Consider the following 26,390-nt stretch of genomic DNA (forward strand, 5'->3'; position numbering starts at 1 on the left):
AATTCAAATACGCATTCATGGCAATGCTTGAGCATAGCAGATGTGAAACCCAAAGGCCAAATGCATCCGGATGCGAAGTACTTGCCTTTCTAGCATCATGTTCTGAGTTTCCCATCAATATTCTCATCCAACTCTCCCTCTGCACATAGGTTACAGCCCATGACTTTCACGTCAGTTACATTTATGTTATAGTAACTGAACTTCTGAAAGATTTTATTGGTTTAATAGTACTTGCCAATAAGCACTGTGGCACAGTATAGGTTCTTTCCAGCTTATGTGTACAGTCTAATACTATATTTATGCTCTGGGTGTTTGTTTTCTTTTCTTTTTTTTTTTTTTAATTGGGGTTGGGGTGTGAAGGCACAAAAGAGACAGGGCAGGGAAGGTAATAAAAGAGGGAAAGAGGAGAACGATGGGATCTAAAATTAGTTACTTAAACATTCTGTGTGTAACTGAATAGTGGTTTGATAGGGCTGTCAAACCTGACTTCTTCCTGAAACCTGCGCAAATAAATAAGCACATAAAAGAACTAATAGAAGCCTCAGCCCAGCCTATCAGCACAGCAGCTCCATCATGGCAAGAATATATCGTAAGAACTCACGAGCTAGTTTCTCAGCAATGCTCTGGCTATGATGCAGAAAGAAGAATTTAGCATGTGGCTAATTGCCTTTCATCTAAAAATCAGATTGCAAAGTGATTTTTCAAACAAGAAAGTCAGAGATAACAGCACAGAAGAAACTCAGATTAGATGTCTTGATGAGATTAATCCCACTCAGCATTAGATGTCTAACTACACATTAGATGTCTAATTTAAGCTGATTATATTGGTTTCTTCTGTTATCAAAGGAGGCAGTGAAATGCTGACAGAGGTTCATGTCTGGCATCTTAAAGAACTGTGGAGAACTGTGATGGGTGAAGTAACTTTGGAGGAGCACGTTTCTGCTAGCTATTGATGAAATATCTGTAGCTAAGTCATTTGAAATAAATCCATTGCAGAAACAGTTTGTGCATCTCCATCAGTCCAGAAGTCATAAGCAATTCTATGAATCACAAATGGTATGAGGTACTTTGCTAACATCTTACACATACTGATGATTTGTTAGGGTGCAGTCTCACTCAGGACTGAGCTGTAGATAAGAGACCTAGGGTGTCACAGTGCACCAGTCGCAGTGACCAGTTCTGCACCAAACTGTCAGACGTGCAGCATGAGCTGAGCTGGAGGGAAGTCTCATCGCATTGAGAACTGATGCGTAGCAGACTACACACCAGCTGGATGAGGAAATAGCAACGAACCAACAGCATTTAGGGCTCTACATGTTAACTGAATCCATGATATTGTATACACCTGTTCCATGGTCAGAAGCACTGAACTAAGGGGTGACCAGATCCTAATCTCAAAGAGGAGAAAATCAGGAATGACTTCATTTAATACCTTTGAGTGACTATAGGATACAGCTGGCAGAAGATATCAGAAACAAGCCATCTACCTCTTCTCCTAAGCGATGAATATTCATTGCCCTAGTCAGCTTAGATCCGTGCTGCTCTGGCAAGAGCCCAATTACTTTCTGTAAAGACCATGTCTAAAGCACAGATTTACTTTATATTCTCTGCCCTGCTGTTCATCTCTAGCATAACTTGTTTATCTCCCAATATATGTTTTGCTACAGCCATAAACTTGACTTCAGCAACAAGCATCTGAGCAGTGCTTGGATTGGGAATTATAAGCAGGCATGGCAAACAGCAGCCATCTGGCTCAAGTCCCAGCACTATTCCATTCGAGCAGATCTGTTCTTTGGTGGCCACTTAGAGTTGTATTTTATTTATTTAGTGCTGCTAAACCTCATCTTTATTTGTTCATGTAAATTGCCTGAGTGGCCCTGGACTTGGAAGGGAAACACATTTTTCCCCCCCTAACAAAGAAACAGATGATCTCATTGGCAAATGAGACGCATACGGCATTGTGTTTACTTCAGAGCAAGTTCACTTATGAATCAAGCCACTTGACTTACCAAGCTTTTTTCCCCCCTTTTCTATTACGGGGAAGCCTCTGTCAGTGAGGAGGATGTCCGATCTTCACCTCACGCCATTCTGCATTCCCCTGCTGTCGGGGTTGCTGCCTCATTGCCCCGGCGGTGCCTTTCAGCACGGTGCTAACAGGTCACTCCCTGAAGAGGTCTGATCCAGCCGTAATGCATGCTGAAATCAATAGGGTTCAGTTCCTCCTAATGAAGGCATGAACTTACGAGACAGTCTGTCCCTTTGTGCTCAGTGAAGATGTAAAAGCTTTCTAAAGCTAGGCACGCACTGAAATTCAGCCAGGTTTCAGAAGTGCTGTCTAAGGGCTCCGGCCTTTTGAAAATCCAGTCCTCAGCAGTCTGGTTACTGAGCACTTAACTTCAATTTGAGTAAAGAGAACAAACTATCTTACAATTTTGGGTACTTGAAAATCTAGACCTCGGATCCACATGTACTGAATCCTAAAAAGAGCAATGCTGTGCAATTAAAACGTCTGTGACAGGTGCCACCCATATGCTGCTGCTCTTCTTGGGGATGCTCTACCCATTGCTGTCCTCCTCCTGCAGGAACTGCTCCAACCACAAAGCAAATACTCACTTCCCTGTATTAACTTAAGAGTCTGGACTGGACACAAACTTCTGTTTCCCACATTCAAAACGAATCTAAGCCATCAAAGAGCTATTTGCCAAGGAAAAAGTTAGAAGTCTCGCTGCATAAAAATATTAATCCTACGAGGATTCCCACCCCTCCCTGGAGAACCGATCCCTTATTTTCCTAAAAGAAGTCCCCATGAACTGGCATTCTGGAGTGAGGGCCCATTTTGTCCCAAGGCTGTCATCCAGTTCTTCCCGAGGGAAGCTCTGTCCTACTTCTGGGTGATGGACAAGTGGCCACCCACAGCTCCCCACCCCGTGGCAGGCTCAGCCAGCCACCGAACCCCACAGCTTCTCCCAGCCTCTCTGCTCAACATTCGGACAGTCTTTTCAGCCAGCAAAACACATGGTGAATTTCCAAGTCCTTTTTTCAAAATTTTTCTTGTTGCAGCTGATACTGTTCTGACTTGGAGTCAGCAGACTGAAGACAAATCAACCGAATGACAGAGTGGAAGAAATGAAGGAATCATCACTAGTTTGCGCATTAAACAGCTGATTTACCAAAAGGCATCAGTACAGTTACATAGGGAATTGTTTCAAAAATAGTTCTCTGCATACAGAAGACATGACCACATATGCTCCTCTCCTGATTCATGACCTGTCACTATGACATGCGGTATAACCTCTGTTGTTAGCTGTTATTAATTAGCGGGACAGTTTTCAGCCCAGGGACTGCTGCCATGAGTGTTACCACAGCTATGAGCTAACACATTTGTAGAATCACAGTTAAATAAATTGCACATGCTACCTGGTAGTGCCATTAGGATCGACAGCCTTTTACATTTTTATTTTTACTTTAATTATTTCTTTTCAAGAACAGACTTTCTGGCAACTGCAGACCTGTCCAAAAATTCATGTGAAATCTGTTCAGATGGAGGGGGTACAGAAAAGCACCCATTTGTAAGAATTTGCACAATTGCATATACATTGTTGTCTATCCACGTGCTGTTTAATTTATCTGGGCTATCCCCAGGCACAAAAATCTCTGAGCACACAGGAATCTCGCATTTGTTTGCAAGGTGGAAGCCTGCAGCCCCAGGAAGCCTCCCAGCAGAGGGGACAGGACCCGTACTCCCTAAAGCATGCGAGTACCTTGAAGAGAGCTGGCTCGCACTGTGTAGTGAAAAAACTCCTGCAGATCTTAAACACTAAGACAAAACCGCCCCTTGCAGCTGCTGTTCTGCAGCACTGGGGTCAGTAGTGCCCCCCCCAACCTTTCTAGAAGGCAAGGGAGGTTATGGTCCCTACAATTCATTCCGCTGTCCTTTATTATGCCACAGTAGTCAATAGAAAACGTAGAGAGCAAAACTCCCAGCTCCTCTGCAGATGAGTTATGGTCCAGTCTCAGAGGCAGGGCTCATAACATTCCTTTTATACATCCGCCTCAGCTTAAACCTATTTCTGGGGTTATCTGAGTGTTGCAGGGAGGAGCAGCGTGAAAACAGCTATGAGATATGGCTGGGTGCCTGTGGATGAAGGTTGCCTTTCCATGGCATGATGACCAATTGTATTATTAGCGTGCATGAGCCCAGGTCAAAGCTAATTAAAGCCAACAGCCAAGTGTTCTCAACCACACCGCTCACCTACAGAATCAAAAGAGCAATCAACTGGGAAAACATTTTCCTGCACTATTTCAGCTGCTTGCTCCAAAAATCCTGACTGATCTTCCACACAGGGGAAAAGAAAAAAACAGAGTAAGAAATTCCTACAACATCTGAACTGAATATGTAGTTATTGGAAGCTTTTGGTTTTGTGTTTCACCCTGAGCTTTAACTGGCAGGAGACAGCAGATTCACGGGCTTTTTCCAAAGAACCTAAGAGAGAAGGGAGTCTACTTGACAGAGTTATATCTCTGGCGAGGAACAGCGCTGATAATCACTTTCACTGGAGATGCTGTAAAGTGGCTCATAATTCATTCCTTTTGTACAATAAACGCAGGACAATTAAATCCAGCTCTCTTCGATACTATGCATAGAACTCCAGGACAATCCATCATTGCCTGTTTATGCACAACAGTGCAGAATTAACAAGAAACAACAAATGTGCTTGGGTACACTGTCTCATCACATTTTCCCACAGTTACAGGGATCCAGCGTTGTAACTAGACTGCACTTAACATAGCCCCTTTGCTTGCAAGACACAAGTTTTATTTTCCTGTATTTATTTCCCTTTCTCACCCAGCAGGAAGACATTTTCAACACAACTGGGGTTTGTATTTTGTTAATTTCAGACTGGTGACTATGCCCAGCGGATGCTTCCATCCAGTCTTTCCGCTGCTGACCCCTTGGTGAGACTCAATCAAATATCTCCCTTTTTACAGACAAAATTTGGCCATAAAGTCTCCTTATTCCATTCTCTGGATCTAATGGAAACAGATGAAGATCTGACAAGCCTGCAGAATCCTGAACAGGGAAGTTCAGTAGAAAATGCCATTAAAATACAAGCTCTTTCCCGATCACTGAAACCAGCAGAAAGGTGTTTTGCTATGGATCTGTTTGGAGAATGAGCTCCTTTTCCAATCCCTAGTAAGGAGTGAGTTAGAGTTTACATCACAGCTTTTTCCTGACCGGGAACATTAACAGAAACCTCCTCCTCTTGCCAAAGCCACCTCTTTCCAAATAGGAACATAACCCTATGAAACTTCCACCTTCCATCAAATTCAAGGGAAATTACCCTATGGGTTCAAATGTTCTTAACAGATGTGCAGAACTAGGCCAGTCCATCTCACGAGAAACTGCAGCTAGTTTCCTCCCGTACTCCACAGCGACACCAAATTAGAGTTTTCACCTCACTGTTGTTACACTTTTCAGCTTGTCATCACCAACCTCCTGTGAAGCCAGCTACAGCACTTTGGTACCTCCGAACAAAAAAGCTCTGAGTTTTAACATATGATCTCCAAATGGCTCCTTAAGTAACTGAAAGACGCGAATAACATCAATCTAAAGTAATATTCCTTGTCCAGGATAAGAGTCTGTAAGGATCTTACTCCACACTGCCAAAGGCAATGGTCTTCAAAAAGATCTCAAGCCTGATCCTTTCCAGAGACAGGCATTATTGTCAGATCCAAGAGGAGAACATAAATGAATCAGGTCCATGTAAGGCTCTGTGCCACACGTCTGAAACCAGGCTGACAGAACTCAGTGATCTGAGGATGACAGCAACAGTGGGAAACTTGCGCTATTCCTGCATGCAAGCATTTAAGAAAACAAATAGTTTATGTGAACAGATTTCAGTCTATGGTTTGTTTGCAAGCTGTTAACTTTGCGCTATTTGTCTTTCTTGGGATACAATTAGTCAGTGTCACTTGGCTTCTTGATACAGTTAATAGATTAAAATTAAAACAAACAAATAACAAAGGCAACAACTGATGAGCAATGAAAGCATGTCTACAAGCCAGTATCTTTGCATTCATTAGAACACAGGTTCCAAAAACCAATGCTTTCCTCAAAACTAACATAATGATGCCTTTGTTATGGGTGGCAAGCAGCAAAAAATATTTTCTCATGTTATGTCTTACACAAGAGGAATTCAAGATGTGTTTCCATCCCTAAACCTTTAAAAATGGACTTAGATCACTTGGGAAAGACAGATTTGTTTAATTATATATTCTACAAGAAAAAAATTACTAAAGAAATGATCAAAACCATTTGGTGTCTTCAAGTTGTGCAATATTTACACTAGATAAATATGGCAATTTTAACCTTGTTTCCAAAAAACCATGAGGCTTATGGGATCCTGCTGTCCCTCTGTATATATGCTTTTGTCTTTATGATCTCCCCTGAAATATTTCTGAACCCACAGGCAAGTTTCAAATCTATTAGACAGAAGAGAAGCTGTCTCCAAGACAGTCCTTTCCTACATGTTTTATGAAAATAGATGACTGGACAGAGACTCACTGAACTCTCCTGCGGAAGAAAAAGTTGCAGGGTGAGCCTTATTAGGGACATCAGAGACCCATAAAGATAATACGAATGCCCTAATTAACAGAAACGCCTCAGTTGCAGTTCAAACCTTATTAGACCACTGGGAATCCAAGCAAATGACTTAAAACCATAGGAAACCAGGCTTCATTAATGTCACTGCTCATGGAAAAGCGTAAGCGTTTGAGGATCAGAGCTTAACATCCAAATGGCTCCACGTGGACAGACCTTCAGTTTCGGTATTTCATTCCCCTGGCCTGGGATCTCACTTAATCTGTGCATCTACTGCGTCCAGCACAACCAAGCTCTAACCAGGGGGCCCTCCTAGGACTTCTCCATGTGACGGATGTCAGCCTCCTAACACGGCACAACCTTGGCCGCACCGCCTGAGTCCAGAATTCTCAGGGGCACCATACCAGCACTTACTTCACATGACTTAATGAGGCCATCCTGCAAACTGAGCTTTTTAAAAGTTCAAGGCAAAACTAGGAGCTTTTCTGGGATGGAAAAAAGTGATGACTTCTAGGCATTATCAGCTTGCAACAAAGCTCAACGTACACTAGTACCAACAGCTCTAAATAACAAAAAGGAATGAAGGTGTTATACTGCTTTCAGTCCTGTGTCCGAACACAATACTAAAGCAGTTTAAAAAACAATCTTGGACCCACAATTTGAAGCTCAGGTTTAAACACAAGGAGTCGAAATGCTTAAGGGTTTTGATGAAAGCAGGGCTTTAATGTCTTCCAAATATTCATAACTATCTGAAATAGTATTCATTTTTCCCTTGTTACAAAAAAAAAAAGCATAGAAGGAAATTGATCTTCGATTCTGCTAAAATATCAAGGGGAATTTTACCAAATGTCAGTTTCCTCAAACTGCGTGTATTTGTTTAAAACATTTTGCTTAACAGCAGATTGAGGGGGCAATTTTCAGGGTAGAAGTTTTGCAAATATTTTAAGTACAGTTTTAATTGACCCAGTTTGACATTAAAAGCACTTTTTAAACTCTTGATATTGTTGGCCATTTAAGATAAGTGGCAATAAATACAGATTAATTGTAACACATGAAATGAAATCTTCGAGCTGTGGTAGGCCAGTGAAAAGGCCCTTTGTGTGCTGGGGAGGTGCAAGATCATGTGTTAGGGTTAGGCTAACAGAATATCCCGTCAAGCTCAGCAAGGTTTTTGGTAGCTCACGCTGTGACCAACTGCAAAGACAACAAACTTTAGGCAAAGGCAAACCGTGTGATTGGCAGGTATTAAGAAAAACAAAAATGCTAGAAGGAAGGGCTCCCTTTTGACAGGAGCACCGCACAGCACAAGAGTTACAGGCAGGCCAACACTGGAGCTTTTATTGTGTGGGAGATGATTGAACTGTGAGCGTAAATTCAGGCAGACAACTTCTGAGCTTTTTGTGTTTCAAGGAGATGCTGGATAAATGCTACAGACTTGGTGAGAGGCTCCACGGGGGACGCTGTCTGGTACGTCTCTTCATAATACTAGAAAAAACAAAAACAACCCTCCCACACACCCTCCAATTTCCACCCCTCCTGGGCCTTGCATGCAGTAAGACAAGTCATATCAGAAGGCTGCAAAGGGTCTCAAGGTCTGAATCGCTTCTCATTGACAGTGCTTACTCATTTGGCCTAGTTGCTGCTTTAAGCAAACAGCAAAGATCTAACAAACACATGGTATGTCAAAACATTTTTTGGTTTTGGCTGCTTGTTTTGTCCCTCACGAGGATAACCACCCTCGATGAATAGAAAGCGGTTCTGTTTCTTTTTTTTTTTTTCCAGTTTCAGGCAGATATCAAGCTTACGAATGATTGCACTTCTACTAGAAGTGTCTTTCCCTCCCTAGACAGGACAGTTGAGGAAAGAAGCTTTACCCCTCTGCATGTCTGCGTCTCCCTTCTATGCACTCGAAGGTGGAAAGTTTGCTGAGTGCTAGGGCTAGCAAAGGATCCGAGCAGTGAACGAAAGGGTTGGCCAACACTGGGCTTCAACTGTATCACACAGTAAGACTTGGAAGCTTTGTACTGCTAGGTGCTGTGGGGGATTACAGCTCTCCCTCTGTCTTGGGGATGAAATCCAGCCCCGTGTGAGTTTTCCAGAGCTAGCGGCAGAGGGCTTTCTTCACCCCTACAGCACACACCAAGGCGCTCTCCAAGAAGTGACAGACAGCACTCCTGGGCCAGCCAGCTGCTTGCTAACTTTCCTCAGGAATAACATGGCTCTTCCATAGGCAGCAACACAAAATGTTGCTCAGGGAGGTCTTAATTTGCCGAGCAGCTTGATCAAGGTCAGGTGGAGGTAAGGACAGAGCACTGAATCCTTGACTCCTGCTCTCAGGGTTCAGTTAATCCCTCCCACCAGAAAGGCAGGCATCTGTTGGAGGTCCGTTTTCTAGGTTTCCTCTGTAGCCAGTGGAAAGATGTCTCCAGAGGGCAATTCCTTCCGTCTTAAAACATGGATCTGAGCTAAGTGGGAGGATTTGTCCTATGGGGATTCACGGGTGAGAGGAACCTGATGATTTTACACAGAAGATGTGCTGAACTTTCAGATACCTACAGATCAAAAGGGAGCGTCCCACCCTAACGGTTACCGCTGTTACCAAGATACTAGACAATTTTCAGAAATCTAAAGAAAAAAATAATTAAGAACCAACTCCGGCTTGACTTTTCCAACTCCCATCTGTATTTTGCTCTGGAAAGGTTTCAAACACTGTCCTCGTCACCATGTTTTCAGCACATCTTCTCCAACAGCTGAGTAACAGCTATCCCCCTTTCTGATCACCTAAGGTTGCAAAACTGCTTCCCCCCACAGCTCATGGTTTACTCTTTACTGTGTTTCTCAAATTTGTTCCTGATTGCCAGTAAGCCCTTTCAGGTCTCAAGGGAACAACCTTCAAGTGTTCCTGAACTCTGCACGCAGGAATGTTGCCCCAGGCTGCCTCTTGGGCTGGTAAGAGTTTCTGATGCTCTTTTCACCCCTTCGCTACTTAAGAACATTTTCAGGCATGGTTGATGGCACACTTAGCCAATTAGCAGTAACGAGGCTGCACGGTTTGAGTGCCCACGACTCATTAGGTTTATAGAGAGTCCTGGAGGCATACCTAGGTCACATTTACCAAGCTGCTACCTAATGTCGCTCTGGCCTTGAGAATGAACTGCTCATTAGAGTGCAGTCCAGAGATATGCGGATCCTGAGATACTCCAGATAATTATTTACTCTAAACATCATTATTCTGCTCATACCATGCCATGACTGATACACGTACTACATACCACATCCTCCTGCACGCAGAGGAACCAATAAAGCGCCATTAACTATGGAGAGATTTCACCTCCTCCCTTAGAGATTTTGAGAGATTTTCTGAGGTCTAATAAAAGTTCAGCTCACGCTGTGCTCTTCCAGTGGATGAGCACCATCAATTTCTTTCTCTTCCATCCAATCACTTGTTTTCGTGACGCATGGAAGAACTTATCTTGGAGACTCTAGCCATCTGTCAACTTGGGTTATAATCAGCCAACAGACTAAAAATTTACAAGGGGGAAAAGACATTCACACACACCTATATGCAGACACTCACAAACACCGTGATTTCTTAAGCCTCATTTCCGTAGGAAACCAGATTAAAAATAGCATTGATGTCAATAATGAAGTCTTTATTTCTTTGGCAGACTTCTGTTACTTTTAAACCAATCCTCTCAGTCAGAGGTACTGCAAAATTTTCAGCTGGAACCAGACCAGATCGCTAAGTGATAAGAACCTCACAGCAGTTTCACTATACCTCAAACACCTTAAGGAAAAACACAAAGTGAATGTGAATTCTGTGTAAATACTGAGAACTGGAGCTGAATTTCATACCAAGTTAACCCAGTGGTGGCATTTGATTTTTCTCTCGAATTACCTTCAGCATATAAATACAATTTAAAATAGTCCGCAAACCTCAGAATTTAAGGTATTTCCCATAACAAACTACAGAAAAATACTAAAAATACTCATGTTATTTATTTTAGATATAAGTCACCTAGGTTTCAGTCCTGCAACATTATTCCTGGACAGTGACAGAGACTTCATTTCTGCCAGGGACAGATCCAAAGCTAAACTCCAACAAAGTGTTAGCACTTAGATTAAAAAGGTGTTTGGAAGTTCTCTGGCAGAAAGGTCACTGGCTGGTGAAAAACAGTTTATCAAAATCAAAGTACTTGGTAAGTCTCAGTGAATACCTCTAGAGAGACAGAAAAAGTTACAAAACACATTCATTCATCTGACGTTTTGCTTATTCACCTGCCTCCCCTTTCTCATTGCCTGTCTGGAAGTCAATAGGAGTAAAGACTGGTAGTTCTGAAGACTTTTTTTTTTTTTTTAAAGTTAGTTCACAGCTCTAGAAAATTGGTCTACCAATAGCAAGAACTCCAGCACTACCTCCAAGGCAGTCACCTGCGGACTTGCAGCGGCCACAGCTCTGAAGCTTCTACCAAAACCAGCACTCCAGTGTTTTCCACTCTTGTTAAGACCTTTTATATTCTTAAGTTTAGTTTTTAAAAAGGTTAATTACAAATCTGAAAGATGAACATTTTCCATGGATTGGAGTTGCTTCTCGCTCCCCATCAGTCTAGACCTGACTCACATTTCATTAGATCTATTACACAGAGCAGAAAGGGATCTGAGATTCAAGAATGAATCCGATCTTATTCCAGTTTTAGATGGCAGCTCAGCTATTGGACTTGGGCTTGAGCCCAGTTGTCATTGCCATTAGACCAATTTTGTCCACAGATCTCTGCTGCTTTCTACACGCCACTATAAAATGGGTGAACAGTGGCAGAGTTTGTTTTCAACATCTATGAGAGGTGAATAACTGAAGTTTACGACATCTCTTCTGGCTGGCTGGCACTCTAATTATTTCCCCTCTGCCTCTCTAAGTAACTCTATCTTCACTTTACGTTTCTGATGTTTAAATATTTTTGTTGGGCAGAGGTATATTGCACACACATTTTCTTTTCCTTGACACGTCTCTTGTGATCTACCAGAGAAAACAACAATGGAACAGGAATTTAATAGGCTTAAAAAGAGACAGAAGGTATTGATGTTTTCCAGTAATGTGAAAGTAACAGCCTAGATTAAAGCATTGGAATGACAAATAAATGTTGTCTCATCCAGGTGCATATGCCAGTCACCTTGATGTCAGCTCCAGAAGTACCATTAATTCAGCGAGAATAGGATCTGATCCCAAATCCATAAATCCTTTCTCAGCAAGTTTGCTCTGATGGTATTCCTGGCATAACCATGACCAAGAAATCCTGGAACTCTCTCAAGAACGCCCGCTTTAATGAGATTTCCATTCCCAGTTTCCATACCAGTAAAAATTCTCAAAAAATCCACATAATTTACAGCCAGGCTTTTTAAGGCTTTCAGTTCTGTATCTTTTGCGGAACAACTAACTCTAGCCAGCATTCATGCCCTGTCTTTGTAATCCATCAAGATGATCACCAGTACTTCCTCCATGCACAGTCCTCCTGCAACTTGCCCCTAAAACTTATCAGAAACGCCCTGAAGCTGTAGAAGCTCAGCAGTACAAGCTGGTCTCTCACTATCAAGTCTCCCTTTCAGCTCCTGCTCTGGCAGCCTGAAGCCCTGACCGAGGAGCCTTAGGGGACATAACCATGGTGGCCTAGGTCACCTTGGGGGCAGTGCTGCTCCTCCAGGCAGGAGGGAACATGAACCCACACCAACCCTGTCAGTCTGTGTTAATGGGAGACACCACCGAAGGATTTGTGCTAACATACAGGGTTCTGAACTTAAGCAGCTGAGTCACCAAATTTCCTGCTGCTCTGGGACACCACCACACAGCTGGGTGACTGGAAGTGCATTTGGGTGCAGTAACATCTTAAATCTGTGCTACCAGCTGGGATAATCACGTCAGAGACGAGATCCTTGGATCTTTTGCCATCTGCATCCTATTTGCCTTTTCACACTAGCATCCCACAGAAGTCTCAGTGGTAAGAGGAACGCTGCCAGCCTTGGGGTTCTCCACACAGACTTTTACAGATCTCGCTAACAGCGCTGCTGGATCTGGTTGGGAACTTTCTGATGAGACTGTTTTGGGATGGAAAGTGATGAACTGTCTCGCATCCATATATTGATTTCAACACCCCTGCTATGAAATCTAGAATTATATGGGACCTCTGCTGGTCTCCTGAGAGCTTACAGGGTGGCCTATAGATTCACAGCAAGTTCTTGCATATGGCTAGGGGGGGGGAGAACATTTCATCCCATGTTTAAGCCCATTCCTGTTCAGCAGAGCGCTTAAGCCTGGGTGTAAATCTCCCATGATTATTTGCAGTTCCAATAAGAGAGTTTCCTGAATTATGTCTACATTTTTACATCTCAAATTTTGAGGAGAAATACAGCTAGGGTATAGCCAAAATCTCTATATTATAGGACAGAAGGGGCCAATATAGCTTTCTTTTCTTTGACAACAGACAGGCAGAATTAGACTTATACAGTAGAACTTGGCACAGATGTAATAATAAATACGATATGAAAATGTCAGGGACCCAGAGGGCCTGACATTAACATACACGTTTCTTTAAAGCAAAATCCTACTGTGTACAGGCGAGTTTTCCCATTCATCCTGGGAACAATTATGCCAGAGATGGTAAATGCATACACTGCACTTTTCAAGGCCTATTTTATTTGCATTTAACATTTACTTAAATACCTGGAACTAGCAAACACGAAGGCCTGGATTTTGGGCTGCAATCTACTTCATTGGGAGCAACGATGAGAAGCAGCCAGGCAGGACTCCCTGCTGAGCATGAGGAATTCTCCAGCAGACCAGAGGGAGTCCAGGGCTGGCCAAACTTCCCTCAGCAGTTTTGGTGGTGACACCCAAGCAAATACATGCACAGCGACATAAATCTGTTCTTTCACTTGCTAGGTGTCCTACCTTCCTTTGTTGGTACAGGTGATAGCAGCCTCAAGATAGCTAAACATCACATATGCTGTATAGCATTTCTATGATTAATATCTTGTTGTACAACAGGAGTTTTTCCTCAGATCAGGATTACAGGAATCAGCCTTCACAATGGCACTTCCCTTTTCACAATAAGGTAGTGGAGGCAGGTTTATTTTGGCTTCCCTAGCTCAGGTTCTTTCTCTGTGCCGATTTAAGCTTCAGGTGAAAAGAAAATATCCAGAGGCTTCCAAACCTCCATATGATACATGATCAATGTACAGAAAGTTCTGCTGAAGTTGTGTGGTTCTGTTTTTTTCTTTTCTTTTAAAAAGGCTACAGGCTGGATTTGCACTTGGAACGAGCGGTTCCCCAGTGGAGTAACTCCTGATTTACAACAGTGTCTGAAAAGGGAATCAGACCCTGCCTGTTTAATACAGACTTTTAAACAAATCAATTACATGTTTTTGGTCAAAATTAGCATGCAAGTATATTTTTAAAAGCAAAGTGATGCTTTACCTTAAAAATTAACATTAAAAAGTCCATACACAAAAACAGGCCAACCTCACTATAAGCATCTGGATGCCCAAATAAACACGAGCAAAGGGAGTTCTAGCATCTGCAAACTGTTAATTCACCCTTTTTTTCCTCTTTTGTAGGCTTGCCAAGTTCAATCTCCTAGTCGCCAACTTCTTGTTCCACTGAGACAGCCCGCTGATGAACTGCACTAGTGATGTCAGTAGCACCACTAATCAGTGCTGGACCAGGATGTCTGACCCTGGGGATAAAGTCCCTTTATATTCCAGCCTGCAAGTGTATGGTGTTTTTTTTTTTTTATTATTATTTTTTATTCCTCCCCCCCTCCTATGTCCTACAGAGATCCAAGAGGAAGAACAGGAATGGAAAGAGCTACACAATTTCTGGAAAAAGGAGGACTGGGCCTCTGATGTGAGGCCGAGTTAGTTCCCAATGGCACAGAAGTAGGTGCAGCTTTGTGTCTAATTTGCATGCAATATTTCATCAGCGCGAAGTGCAAGACACCTATTTGCATATTCAAAGTCTGTAAATCCCCAGTCCTCAGTGTGCAGTTGCATGGCAGGCTCAAGGTATTTCTCTTTTGAAAAATCACTTTCAAGTAACATATGTGAACCTGAGTGCCAGATCTTGTGGCAGGTGCTAACAGCTTTCACAAAGGCCCTCTGGATTTTAATTTTTTGTGTTTAAGCTGTGTATAGTATCCATCACTTCATTCCCTTTCCGGAACTACTGAACAGAATTGTAGTTTCCCATAACAAAGATTCCCACCTCTCCCCATCTTTCCTCTCACCCAAATTCAACATCCACTACCTTCCACCTCAGTGATGGTCATCATTATTTTATTTATTTTAACGTTCAAGACAGCTACATCACCTGTAACCATCTCCCCAGGTTCTCTTTAGTTTACGGAGAAAAATAAGCATGTCATAGTGGTTATCCAGACCATGCATGACCTGAGCCACCTTGTCACTCTATTTTAGAAGATGAATGGTGGATCTGTCCCTGCCTTTGGTATCTTCTGTATCTATGATGAGGTGTGATGAAATTCCTCTTGGGAAACCTCTGTAGAGAGCAGTGATAAAGCTGGAGCTGAGGACTAGGAACAGGAGGCTTTGCACTCACCCTGTGCTCTCACACCACCTCCATCCTTTAGAAAAGCTCGGCAATTACTTCTCCAGCATGTGAAAACACAGCCACAAGACTTGCAACACACTTCTGCATCCCAGATAGCATTTAATATTCTGACCAGATAGCGTTTGCAAAAGACTTTGGAGACCATGTGTAACATTATTTTTAACCATTTAGTTTATGACAGACTCATTACTAATGATGCTGCCAGCCTAACACTGTCTGAGAAAAACCTCAGCAGAATGGGGAAGGAATTCACCTTTCCTGAATAGGAACAATCAAAACCACTGAAGCAGGAACACCAGCAGAATTATTCCTCTGTTTTTATGGGATCATGCAGACATCAGCAGAGCCCCAATCTTTTCTATTACAGAACATCTCAGAAATTTAAGCCTAATCTCAGCCACCTCTATTGACATCTGAACCAAAGAGGCCTGTTTTTGTCAAGTGGTGAGTTCTGGCAGTACACGCCAACTTTACCAGGAGCTGTGGAAATCCCACACGTGCTCTTCCACCACACCAGGGATGGAGGGGGCTGCACAGACCTTGCAGGCTGGGAAAACACAAACTGTCCTCTGCCACAGGACTGAGCCCCCGAGACAGCTCGATTCCCCCCTTGCCATGGGAGCCACTATGGTGCTTACAGTTCAGCACAGAAAGTTTTTTTTTTTTTTTCAAAAAAAAAAACCACCAAAAAAGATCTTAAAGCCTACTGACTTGGCTGCTAATAAACATCATGAACTAGAGCAGCATCCGAATTTCTGAAGCAATAAATCCAGCTCTCAGTTACAAAACTGACAGCTCTCATAAAAGAAAAAGAAATGCAACTAAGTAAAACATCCTAAGGAAATTATCGTTCAAATTAACTGCAGACATAAATTTATCCATCTGTTATCATAAGTGTTACTTGAAAATTATTTGCCCATAAAAATGAAATAAACCAGAGTGATTTTTTCTTAAACATTGACTTCATGTGTATAGTCTTAGTTGCCAAAATATTAACTCTTTTTAACAGCCCATGTGCTCTTGGCAGTGTCTGTTTCTTGACTGTAAATGGACCTTTATTAATCACATGTATATATCAGGGCTGAGGGGCTTCACTGATCAATAATTCCTGACAGTCCGTGATGGATTTTCAAAACAAAAAAGCAAGCAGAAAAATCTTTTTTGTTTAGAATTACCCTATTTAACCACTTTCACTCATTCAGAGAGAAAAATTAACACGCCTGTTACCTGAAAAATAACATTTAACTGCACAAACAATAAATGCCATTTCTTTACTAGAGTACAGTTAGTGTGCATATAGGCGCAGCGGAATTTTCACATTAAGCCAGACTATGGTAAACCATGGCAGGAGAAGAATGAGGTGTACAGAACTGGGTATAGAATTGCGTCCCATTTTACCCAAATCCTGTATTTTTCTTGGAGAGGAGAAAGAAGTAAAAATGGAAAGAGTAAATGGACATTTTCACTTGTGTTTTATAAAGGAATAAATTGAAAGCTTGACCTGTACCAATGTATTTAGAGTATGAGTAATGCCATGGAACGGTAGAAGTGGGAATCTATTGAAAAGTCTACCTTCTATTTAAAATAAAGTCAGAAAACTGAAAAGCTCAAGGTAGAACTGAGCAAATTGTTGTTGTTGTTGTTTTAATATTTCTGAATGGAGCAAAAACCTTTCAGCAGAGTAAAAAGGTTTCACTTCATCTCATGGATCTAAAACCTGTTTTAATCTCAGCTTTCTTGGATATTCAAGTACCTCTCCCCTTACAATTTCTTCATCCCCAGTACTTGTGTGCCCGATGTTTCCTAGCCTTGTGCTCGCTCACAAAACAGACACCCTAAAGCACATCCCCTGCAATGCACCCTGATGTCTCTGCAGCTCAGCTCTACGTGGCACACAGCAAGAGTTTAACAGGGACACCACATTCTTGCTCCTTGCCTCTGGAGGGTGATTTTCAGAGTGGGACCCTGTCCCCAGGTGTACTGCGAGTTACAGGATGACACCAAGGCCAAGTGAGTCACCTTATTGCAGCCCAAGACCATAACACTGCATTTGCTGAAGCTTTTCCAGAGTTATTTTCACGTAGCAGGAGAAAATTTCATGTTTAGGAAAACATTTTGTTTTCCTAATTTTATTTGTCAGCACAGTTTTATCCAATTTTTCCCTTCCCAGAAACCATGACTGAAATTATGAAATTTGGAAACCAATATACCTCGAAATGAATAAGAATTCAATTATATAAATTCCGATATTCTCAAAATGTATGTTTTAATAAAAAGATCATGCTTAACACAAGAAGAAAACCTTTTGGGGGTACTTCATCCAGAATATTTTTTCCCTAATTACTGTTTTTCTATCCCATCAGCCTTAAATACGCCAGTTTTCAAACAAAGTGAAATAACTTCTTGCACTATTCCAAGAGTAAGCACATTCCAGCAGGGTTCTCTCATGCCTGTCCTAATCAAAGGTGCATTTCTAAAATTTTGCACTTCAGAGTTCATGGGAATATGTGAAAGCCTGAACTTTCATCAAGAACACCATTTTTTATACATACAAAAAAAAAAAACCCTCAAGGACCTAGAAAACAGTTTGAATTCACGTCCAAAGCACATAACAAAAAACCCTTAAAAATCAAGAGGTAGATATCAGAATACAAGATGCCTTTTCAAAATGCTTTTTTTTTTTTTTAAATGTCACTCTTACAATTACACCTTCAGGACAAAAACTGCTTTTGAATCATAAGAGAAAATGAACTTGCTTGCACTTAGGCCACATAAAAGTTTTGGCATTGAATAATTAATAATTTTCCTCAGTACTTATGGCATGAAGAAAAAACTCTGGAGAACAGAGAAGGAATTAATTGTACTTAAAGTGCAGATGGCCTGCAGGGAGGGACTGTTTTAGTGCGAAAGGCCAAAGGGATGCTGGAACAAAGCACCCAAAACAAAAAGCTTTCCTCAGCCTCTCCCCCACCCCTTGTTTCCAATAAATTCTGCCACATGCATCTACTCTGTCTTATTACAGTCAGTGCTGGAAAAATGAAACAATCCAGTGACAAAGCTTTTTCCAGCATAGCCAAAATGGGCACTGAGAGACAGAATGGGACTTACTCTTTACAAGCCAGCTTTCAGAAGTGGAGCTGCCTGTCTGTTTTGGGTAGCTGTTCTCAGATGCAGATAGGAGTTGGGAACCCAAACCCCACACACAGCAATGCCCAGTTTGTCCCCCTGGCTCCAGGAGTTACCTGCTTAGGGACTTCCTGAACTGGAGACTCCATCAGACCCATCATGTACTATAATCTCCAATAAACCTAGCTCCATGGGTTAGACAAACTTTTTTTTTTTTTTTTAAAGTTAGTCCCTGTCCAATTAAGAACCACAATGACATATTTTCCTACTGTAAAAACAGATGAGCAAGACTCCTCATACAGAAATATCAGGCAAGCTTGAGATTAAATAGGCTTGGGAAAATTCAGTCTGGATCCACTCAAAAAATAAATACATCAAAATGCATCTATCTGTATTAAAGCCTGCAGTCCTTAATCAGAATTCCCACCAAAGTGAGTAGCAAGAGGCAAGTCGTTGCCAAAGTTCACAGGGAGAGCCATGGGACGAGAAGCAAAGTTCTGTCAAAAATGAGAAATTGTTAGCGAGATGGAGCAGGAGGAGCAGATCAGTTCTCGGCATGGAAATCTCAAACTGCCTTGAAGTCAGGACAGTTTAAAGAACCACTGAAGCCGGCACTCAGGATTCTGCTGAGCAGGGGCCCGAGCAGTTATTTATGCTCTTATCACACTGAAACGTGAATTCCATTTGAAAGGGTAAACAAGAAGAGAGACAGGACAGTTGCCTATGCTGTTGCAGATGTACAAAAGTTCTAGAGACATTTTCTTTCTGCAGTCTCCATGTAGAAAATTAAAACAGGCAGAGGGATGCATCAGATTGTTACTTAGAGACTTAAAATGCTGCTATTTAGCTATACATGTAAATCATACACTTGTGCAAGGCTCAGAAACATCCAATCTATTGGGACACACCAAAGCAGCTAAGTCACATCAAGAAACACAAGGAGCAGAAACACCAGAAGGTTTGAAATGCCAGCCCAGGACCCAGAGCCACACACTGGTGCCTTGCCACAGCAAGGTTCACGTTCCCCCAGCCTCCCTGCCACCAGTACCTGACCTTGCAAATTCAAAGGCCCTTCAGGCACCCTACACCCACTGCCAGCAACACAACCATGGTGCAAACACAACCTAAGAAGCCAACAGGTTTGGGTGGGGAAGGGAACAAACACAAAGGTGTGAGAAGTGTTAACAGCTTCACAGCTCTACCAAGACAATCTGACAGAAAGCACAGCCTTATCACAACTCAGATGGACCCAGGCCCACCTCCTGCAGCAAATCACTTCGTTTTAGAAGCAGGTTTATACAGACAAAAGCCTTTGTGCAAATCCCCCGAGAAAGCTTCCTGCATGACCAGAGGAAGAACCCCAAAGCATTCAAACCACTTTACTTCTAATCACGATATCCAAATAAAATAGAGCACTGCTGTACCTGCTCCAAAGGCAAAGAAGAAGCTCTTGTCTGCGTTTTCCCTCAGAAGTGCCATCACCCTCTTCCCCATCCTCTCATTCCTCTTGTAGATGAGCTCCTGTCTGAAGTAGCTGTCTATCTCCTGAGCCGTCACCTGCTCGTGGGGCGGGAGCGTCGTGTTGATGAAGTTGGGGACCTGCAGTGGAGAGAGAGAGACAGGCTCAGCTGGAGGCACCAAGCTCCGTTAAAGAAAATGGGCTTACAAAAAGGACATGTGACAACGGTTAAGTAATCTCAAAAACACTGGAGGTTTTAATCTAGTCTTACTTGAGCCATCTGAACATTGCTGAAAAAAAAAAACACCAGAGGATGTGAGCTTGCTGGGAATTCTACAAAAAATATACAAATCACCAAACAAACAAAAACCCCAACAACAGGCAATTTTTCAGAATAGCTGGTACCTTTCCTCATCTCGGAAGGGAACAGCAGGCTGCAAACGTTTCCTAAATGGAACTTAAGTTCATTTTGACTTTTCTCCGTTCCTTCAGCAGACTGAGCTTTTAGGCATTACACCTGGGTAACTTACCAAAACCTCTTCTCTGCTTGTTCAACCCAGTTCATTGGCCAATTAATAACAGAACAAGTCCTCTAATCTGTTCTCAGCTGAAGTCGCCTTCACCTTGAATAAGGGCTGCAAGATTTGGCTTGTATATGCTGATTTTTAATAATCCAAATGGTTAAAATAGTAGGAAATGTTGATGTAAAGGAAGATGTAAATGTGGTAAAACTCCTTACCTTTCCCTCAGTTTTAGATGCTATTAGATCTCACTAGAGAAGACAACGAATTGCAACACGCAAGTCCCTAGAATATTCCTGATGTTCTGGGGGAGAGGAAGGCAATGCCACAAGAAGTGCTCCTTTGGTCCCTACTTTTAGAAGGAGAGATGTTCACACACAAAGAAGCATGGTGAAAACCCAAAGCATTGTTAGGATTGTTCTAGCAAGGGCAGCTAACCCAGAAAAGGGCCAAGACCCAAGCTATAAAGGACAGACAAGCTGGAAGTCTCTGATTTTTAGGATAGTTGATCTGTTTTGACACAATGAGCGCAAGGTCTGCCGTGAGAACATGGGAGCCTACAGTGCAGCGACAAGTGCTGTAGGTGGGCAGTGTCTGATGACTGTTTACAGGATCAGGCACCTTCCGGTGATTTTCTTTGCCTCACCACTGGAAAGCAGCTTAAGCTGCAAAACCCCAGTTCGGGTTTCTGAGTCCCCAGGTGAATGCAAATCTGCCAGGATTTCCAGTGTTAATCTGAGTCAGTGGTAATGGTATTGCATGCGCAGTCCATAAGGGGAACATCCCTCAAGCAGCGTGCTGTACTTGATGCAAGGGCTCTTTTGCTTTAATTCTTCCTCTGGTTTTCTAATATACCAGATTCTTGCACTCATTTTCTTCGAACCTGCCTTTAGTCTTCTTTTTTCAGCCCACCTCTTACCCTCCCATGTGGCCGCATGATTTTACCACAACGATTTTTGTCTCTTCCCACGTTCTTCGCTCAGATTGTCTCTCCAGAAGCTTTCAGCAAGTCTTAGGGAAAGAACTAACCTTCACCTTCCCAGTGGCTCTCCGTAAAGCTTTCTCACTGCAGCCTCAGCTACAACTCTTCTGATGTGTGTGGGGGACGGGGAAGCTGAGATTTCTCACCATGCATTATTCAGCAGGACAAGTCCAGGCCTTGCCCTGGATTTGCACCAAGGGCCGTACCCAGCTGGGCGAGCCAGAAACGGGCACCACATCTCCAGAGCCAAGAGCCCCAGTGCTGCTGACAGCAACCTGCTGCTCTACCTGCACCAGCCAGGAGGACCAGGTGGACCTTTGAGGTTCAAACACTGTGATTCCCCAACCTGCTTTGCCAAATCACCGTATTTCCCAGTATTTCCCACAGCACGTCCCTCCTTACGGATTCAATTGTATTAGCCTGAGTCACTCCTTCCTCCGGGCTCTCCAGGATGGCTTGGCTTCTCCAATGTATATTGTAAAGTCCTCACAGCAAGCAAGTACTTTGCACCTTGTTCTCATTTTAGCCCTTTGCCAGCACTCAATAATAACAGTCCCATTAAGCCAGACCAACTGGAGACACCAGTTTCCTGTTAATGCACAAGGAAGCTGCCTTGTTGTCTGGCAAGAGCCTGTGCTTGTCTCAAAGGGACGCAGGAGAAGCCTGCTGGCGTCAGAGGGGTAAAACATCGCTGGCTACGATAGCAAAGGATGCAGCAGCTTCAATTCCTGGTGAAAAGCAGTGAGAGATTACCGTAGGAATAATGTTTGAGGAATGAGTAGCCATTTTACACTTGCTATAACCTCTGCAAGGTAAAACTGTAAATCAGTTGGTCCATACAGATATGCCAAGACTTTGCAATTCCTCTGTACCCTGTATTTGATGGGATGATGTAGCTAAGCCAGGAGTCATGGGAGCTCTTGGGGACCAAAATGGAAGGTGACATTTTCTGGGAACATCTGAAGGCTCGACACCCATGTAAGGGAAGTGTTCTCCCTTGTTTTTGGCTGAAGGGAAGTGAAGGCTGGGAACCGATGGGGACCTGCTCTCGGATCACCTGCAGTGCTTCAGGGAGAGCAAGGTACAGCACTGCCTGTGAGGACAACCTGCACAAGGCAGGAGCTGCAATACGGGGGATTGAATGGCTTCAGCTCATGCAAATTCTACACTTGCAATCCTACATCCACATTCAACTCATAGTTCGGTTCCCTTCCTTACCTAACCTAAAATATAGTCCATGAAATGGAGCCATTTCCTTGCCTTTTTTTTTGCCTTTTTTTCCTCCTTTCCTTTATTTTCCTTCTGTGGGAAAGAGTTTGCTAAGGACAGAGAGATAAATTTCAGAAAAAGGACTGGGTTTTGTCAGCATTTCTAAAGCTTGTCCAAAGAACAAGAGGAAAGAAGGTATCAACCCTACAGGCACATCATCAGCTAGAGATCCCTCTGCACCTTGTGCATTCCTGTATTTCTAATGACTGCTCCGTCACTGGCAAAAAACCGACCGCGCCTGTGTATGTTTGTGCGTGTGTGTGGCAGAGGCTAGAAGATAAATGATTGAAGTAAGTACGGCCGTACACAGTAGTGCAACCACACTCTGAGCTACGACACTGGCCCCATTAATCACCTCCGCTCCTCCCTGTATCGCCGCTCCTTTCCACAGCCAGTGACATACACCATGCCTGGCTTCAAGGAGGCAGCTGCTCCTGTTGATTTAAGAAACCCTTTGGATTCCTAACTACCAGACAGGGATCAGGAAGTCAAGAAACAGTCGCATGCAATTAGGAAGCTTTTAACCGCAGTCAGGATTTAATGTTTTTGGGGGGAGGGGAGGAAGAAATTTTGTTGTTTTAAAAGAATAGGCTGATGAACACACCGAAGGGATGCACCTTCCCTGTTCCATTTCATCAAATATTTTTCTTTCAATTCAGTGTACAAATTATTTTTAATATTTAAAGGTAGGTATTTGTCATTTCAAACTGCGTGAATGGATGAAACATTCACTGTGCCAATGGGCAAGGGACTGACCATCTCTGCAATAATAGCTGACTACTGCTATCAGTACTCAAATGTATAGTGGGGTGTATGATGGGACTGCTGAAAAATCCTAACTTCTTACTTTGCTGTTCATCTAGGAAAGCAGGAGTTGGATCAGCAGAAAAGCACAGTGCGACCCATCACCTGGGCTCGCGTTGCAGTTGATGCATGTTAGAAGGGATAAAGAGGTTCTGTAGTCAGTCTCTGCAAGCCATGCACTTTTCTGAGAATCCAGCTAACTCATACATACATATATACATACACACACAGAAATACATATTTCTCATGGAAACTCAATAATATATTTCACTCACAGCTATTGAAAAGGAAGAATATTTTGTTTGACAGAGGCACCTAGAACTCTGCCTTTTTTCTATTCATATTTACCCTGGACTACAGCTCTCCAATGTGCAGTACAGATGGACCCCAGACTTAGTCATTAGGTGTCACCCTGGGTGTCATTAGGTACACCGTGCATTTCTTTGTCAAGCTTTTGAGGTTAAAGGAGAGAATATGAGAACTAAAAGAGGGTAAGTCCCAGTCTTGCAGAAATGCCCCCCCAAGTCTGTGTAATTTTACTTGAGTCAGTATCCCTGATGGAATATATGTGTGGGTAAAGGTCTGTACACATGTCCGAGCTCACAGTGCTGTGGGATGCGGGCCATAATTCTTCACCTTTGAAGTCAGTAGGAGCTTTAGGAAGAAGAAAGAGGAAGGGTTGTGGAGTGGTTATGACACTACCCTGAAAAAATGGGTCTGTTCCCATGGGCAATACAAATCTCATGCATGATCACAAACTTGTCATTTGGGTTTAGACCTTCAAAGCAAACTCAGCACTTAACCTCCACTAAGTATCTTTGAAGCATTTGGCATTATTCCTCCTGTCTCTCAAAAGCCCATCTGTAAAATGGGGACAGCAAGACTTTCCGACCTGAGAACAGATGTTACATACAAGGCACTGGCTGAATCTACTTGTAGAAGACAGGACCCCAAGCAAGATCCAAAATCAAAGATGACGCTTAGCGGTAACCTCTCTTCCCACAAATACTTTGTGGAAGAAGGCTGGGATTCTGCTGCAATCATTAGCATAAGAGCTAACAACATACTTCAGCTTAGAAAAAATGTATCAGCCATATCTCAAGATCTATACTATGCTGTCAGCTTTGTCTACAGAGACAGAGAGAAAGAAAGGGGAAAAAAAAGAGAAAAGAAAAATATATTGGTGCAGGGTCTTTTATCACAGTTAGGGCTGACTGCCAAAGTTCGGCTGAAACTTCATAAACACTGGATGACATTTAAATACATTTTCTTATTTACTATTTTTTAATATTTGGACAAATTTTCTGGGCAGAGGCACAATGCCAAAGCTGTGAATGTTGATCTGAAAATAATTTTTTGGACACACATAAGCACCTTCAACTTTGTAAAACATTTTTTTCCCTGCTTTGGATCCACTGGCTACAGTGGAACTGCTATTCAGTCCAGTATCAAATCATAATCAGATGTGGAGGAATAGTGTTTTTGTTCCTACTACTATATGTTGTATTTCTGTCCATTTCCCATTCCTTCAATAACCCCTTTTAGCCTCATTCTGTTCCAGTGATGCTAGCCTATTCCTGGAATGTCTGTTCAAACAATAGGATTATGTCAACAAAAAATCAGTACCACCAATATCAGATTAAAGGGCTGACACTGCCTGTGTGCGGGCAGAAGTGACCTTCATCCACAATTCAGCTAGAGATGGAGAAGTAGCTCAGGTAGGGAAATGGGAAGCCAATCAATCCCTGCCACAGAAAATAATACAGTGGTCTCAGCAACCCCGTTTAGGAGTGGAATGATTTCAAATATACAGAGGCAACCAGTTTCCTTATCAGCGTATGCCCACACAGCACTGTGATTTCCCTCTTTTGGCATTAGGCACCAGTTGTACCCTAGACAATAAAAGCCACAGCTGAGGTGAAGTTTGATTGCTTCAAGGCACATAGTCTGAGAAAATTTCCTGTCCTGAAGCCTTTCCTGACATTATCTTCCTCTGTCTTGCTCAACCCTCTCAGCTTAAGAAACCCATCGCTCCCTGTCTCCCAGTAAGCAGACAACTAAAGGCTTTCCAACCTCACGGCATGTGCATCATTGAACTCCAAACTGCCCCATGTACAGTGCCATCACTACTCCTTGCATGGAAATCTCTTAATAATAATGCCTTATGGCCCCTCTCTCCCCTGGGAGTTCACAGGCTAGACAGAGAAAACGGGAGGAGACTCACTCCGAGTCACAAGAGAAGACCATGGCAAGGCCATCAGCTTCTCAAGTTCCAGTCCCGCATCTAAACACAAAACCCATCCATCTTTCCCTGACAAGACAGCTCAGCCTCCATGCTAGTAATCCTTATCCAGTTGTTACACCACCACCACCATTTTTTTTAACATGATAGCCATTATATATCATTAGCTGCCTGGTTTATGAGCTTTACGTGGGCAGAGGCCAGGAGACAAGTAAAGGATCACGCTTCCCAAGATTTTTCCTGTTCCAGCAGGTCAGGAACTTTTATAAGGTCTAGAGCAATACCCGAGATAAGAATCTCAAGAGCTGACAGCATGGCTTACACGGGCTTCCGGAGAGCCAAAGCAGCATCCTGAAACCCTCCAGCTCCTCCGGGAGACCGAACAGCCCTAAATTCACACCAGCACTTGCTGGGTCAGAGGCTGACATCTGAGCTCCAGTTATCACTCGTTTATGAAGGGAGGATACCCTCCTGTTAGCCAGCCTTGACAGGGCATTGTGGTTTTTATTGCAGTGCTGAAAAATATACTACCCTGGACTCGGAAGACACCTGTTTCTCTCTGATTTATGAACCCTTCTGGCATCTGGGAGAGCAATATCCACTTACTGCAGCCTCTGATACGAAGAATTCCAATAGAGCAAAGTAAATGGGCTGCAAGAAGAAGCGTCTCCACGAGGAGGACGTGGCTGCTGGAGTCACAAACTCTGCTGCCGACTCGGCTGGTTTTCCTCCAGCACTCCTGAGTTTCCATCCTGATCGAGACCTTGGC

The 26,390-nt window shown here is 42.9% G+C and overlaps 1 protein-coding gene across 4 annotated transcripts in view; it reads right to left on the minus strand.

Annotated features, from left to right (window-relative positions):
• TRABD2B (TraB domain containing 2B) overlaps positions 1 to 26,390 on the minus strand; it is a 278,502-nt gene that overhangs the window by 86,037 nt on the left and 166,075 nt on the right. For all 4 annotated transcript variants that reach the window (XM_067001944.1, XM_067001943.1, XM_067001946.1 and 1 more), the window contains exon 4: positions 19,769 to 19,943. In XM_067001944.1, the coding sequence (XP_066858045.1) occupies positions 19,769 to 19,943 (175 nt within the window). The remainder of the gene's footprint in view (positions 1 to 19,768; positions 19,944 to 26,390) is intronic.

Source organism: Anser cygnoides, chromosome 8, assembly GCF_040182565.1.
Source record: "Anser cygnoides isolate HZ-2024a breed goose chromosome 8, Taihu_goose_T2T_genome, whole genome shotgun sequence".
NCBI lineage: Eukaryota > Metazoa > Chordata > Aves > Anseriformes > Anatidae > Anser > Anser cygnoides.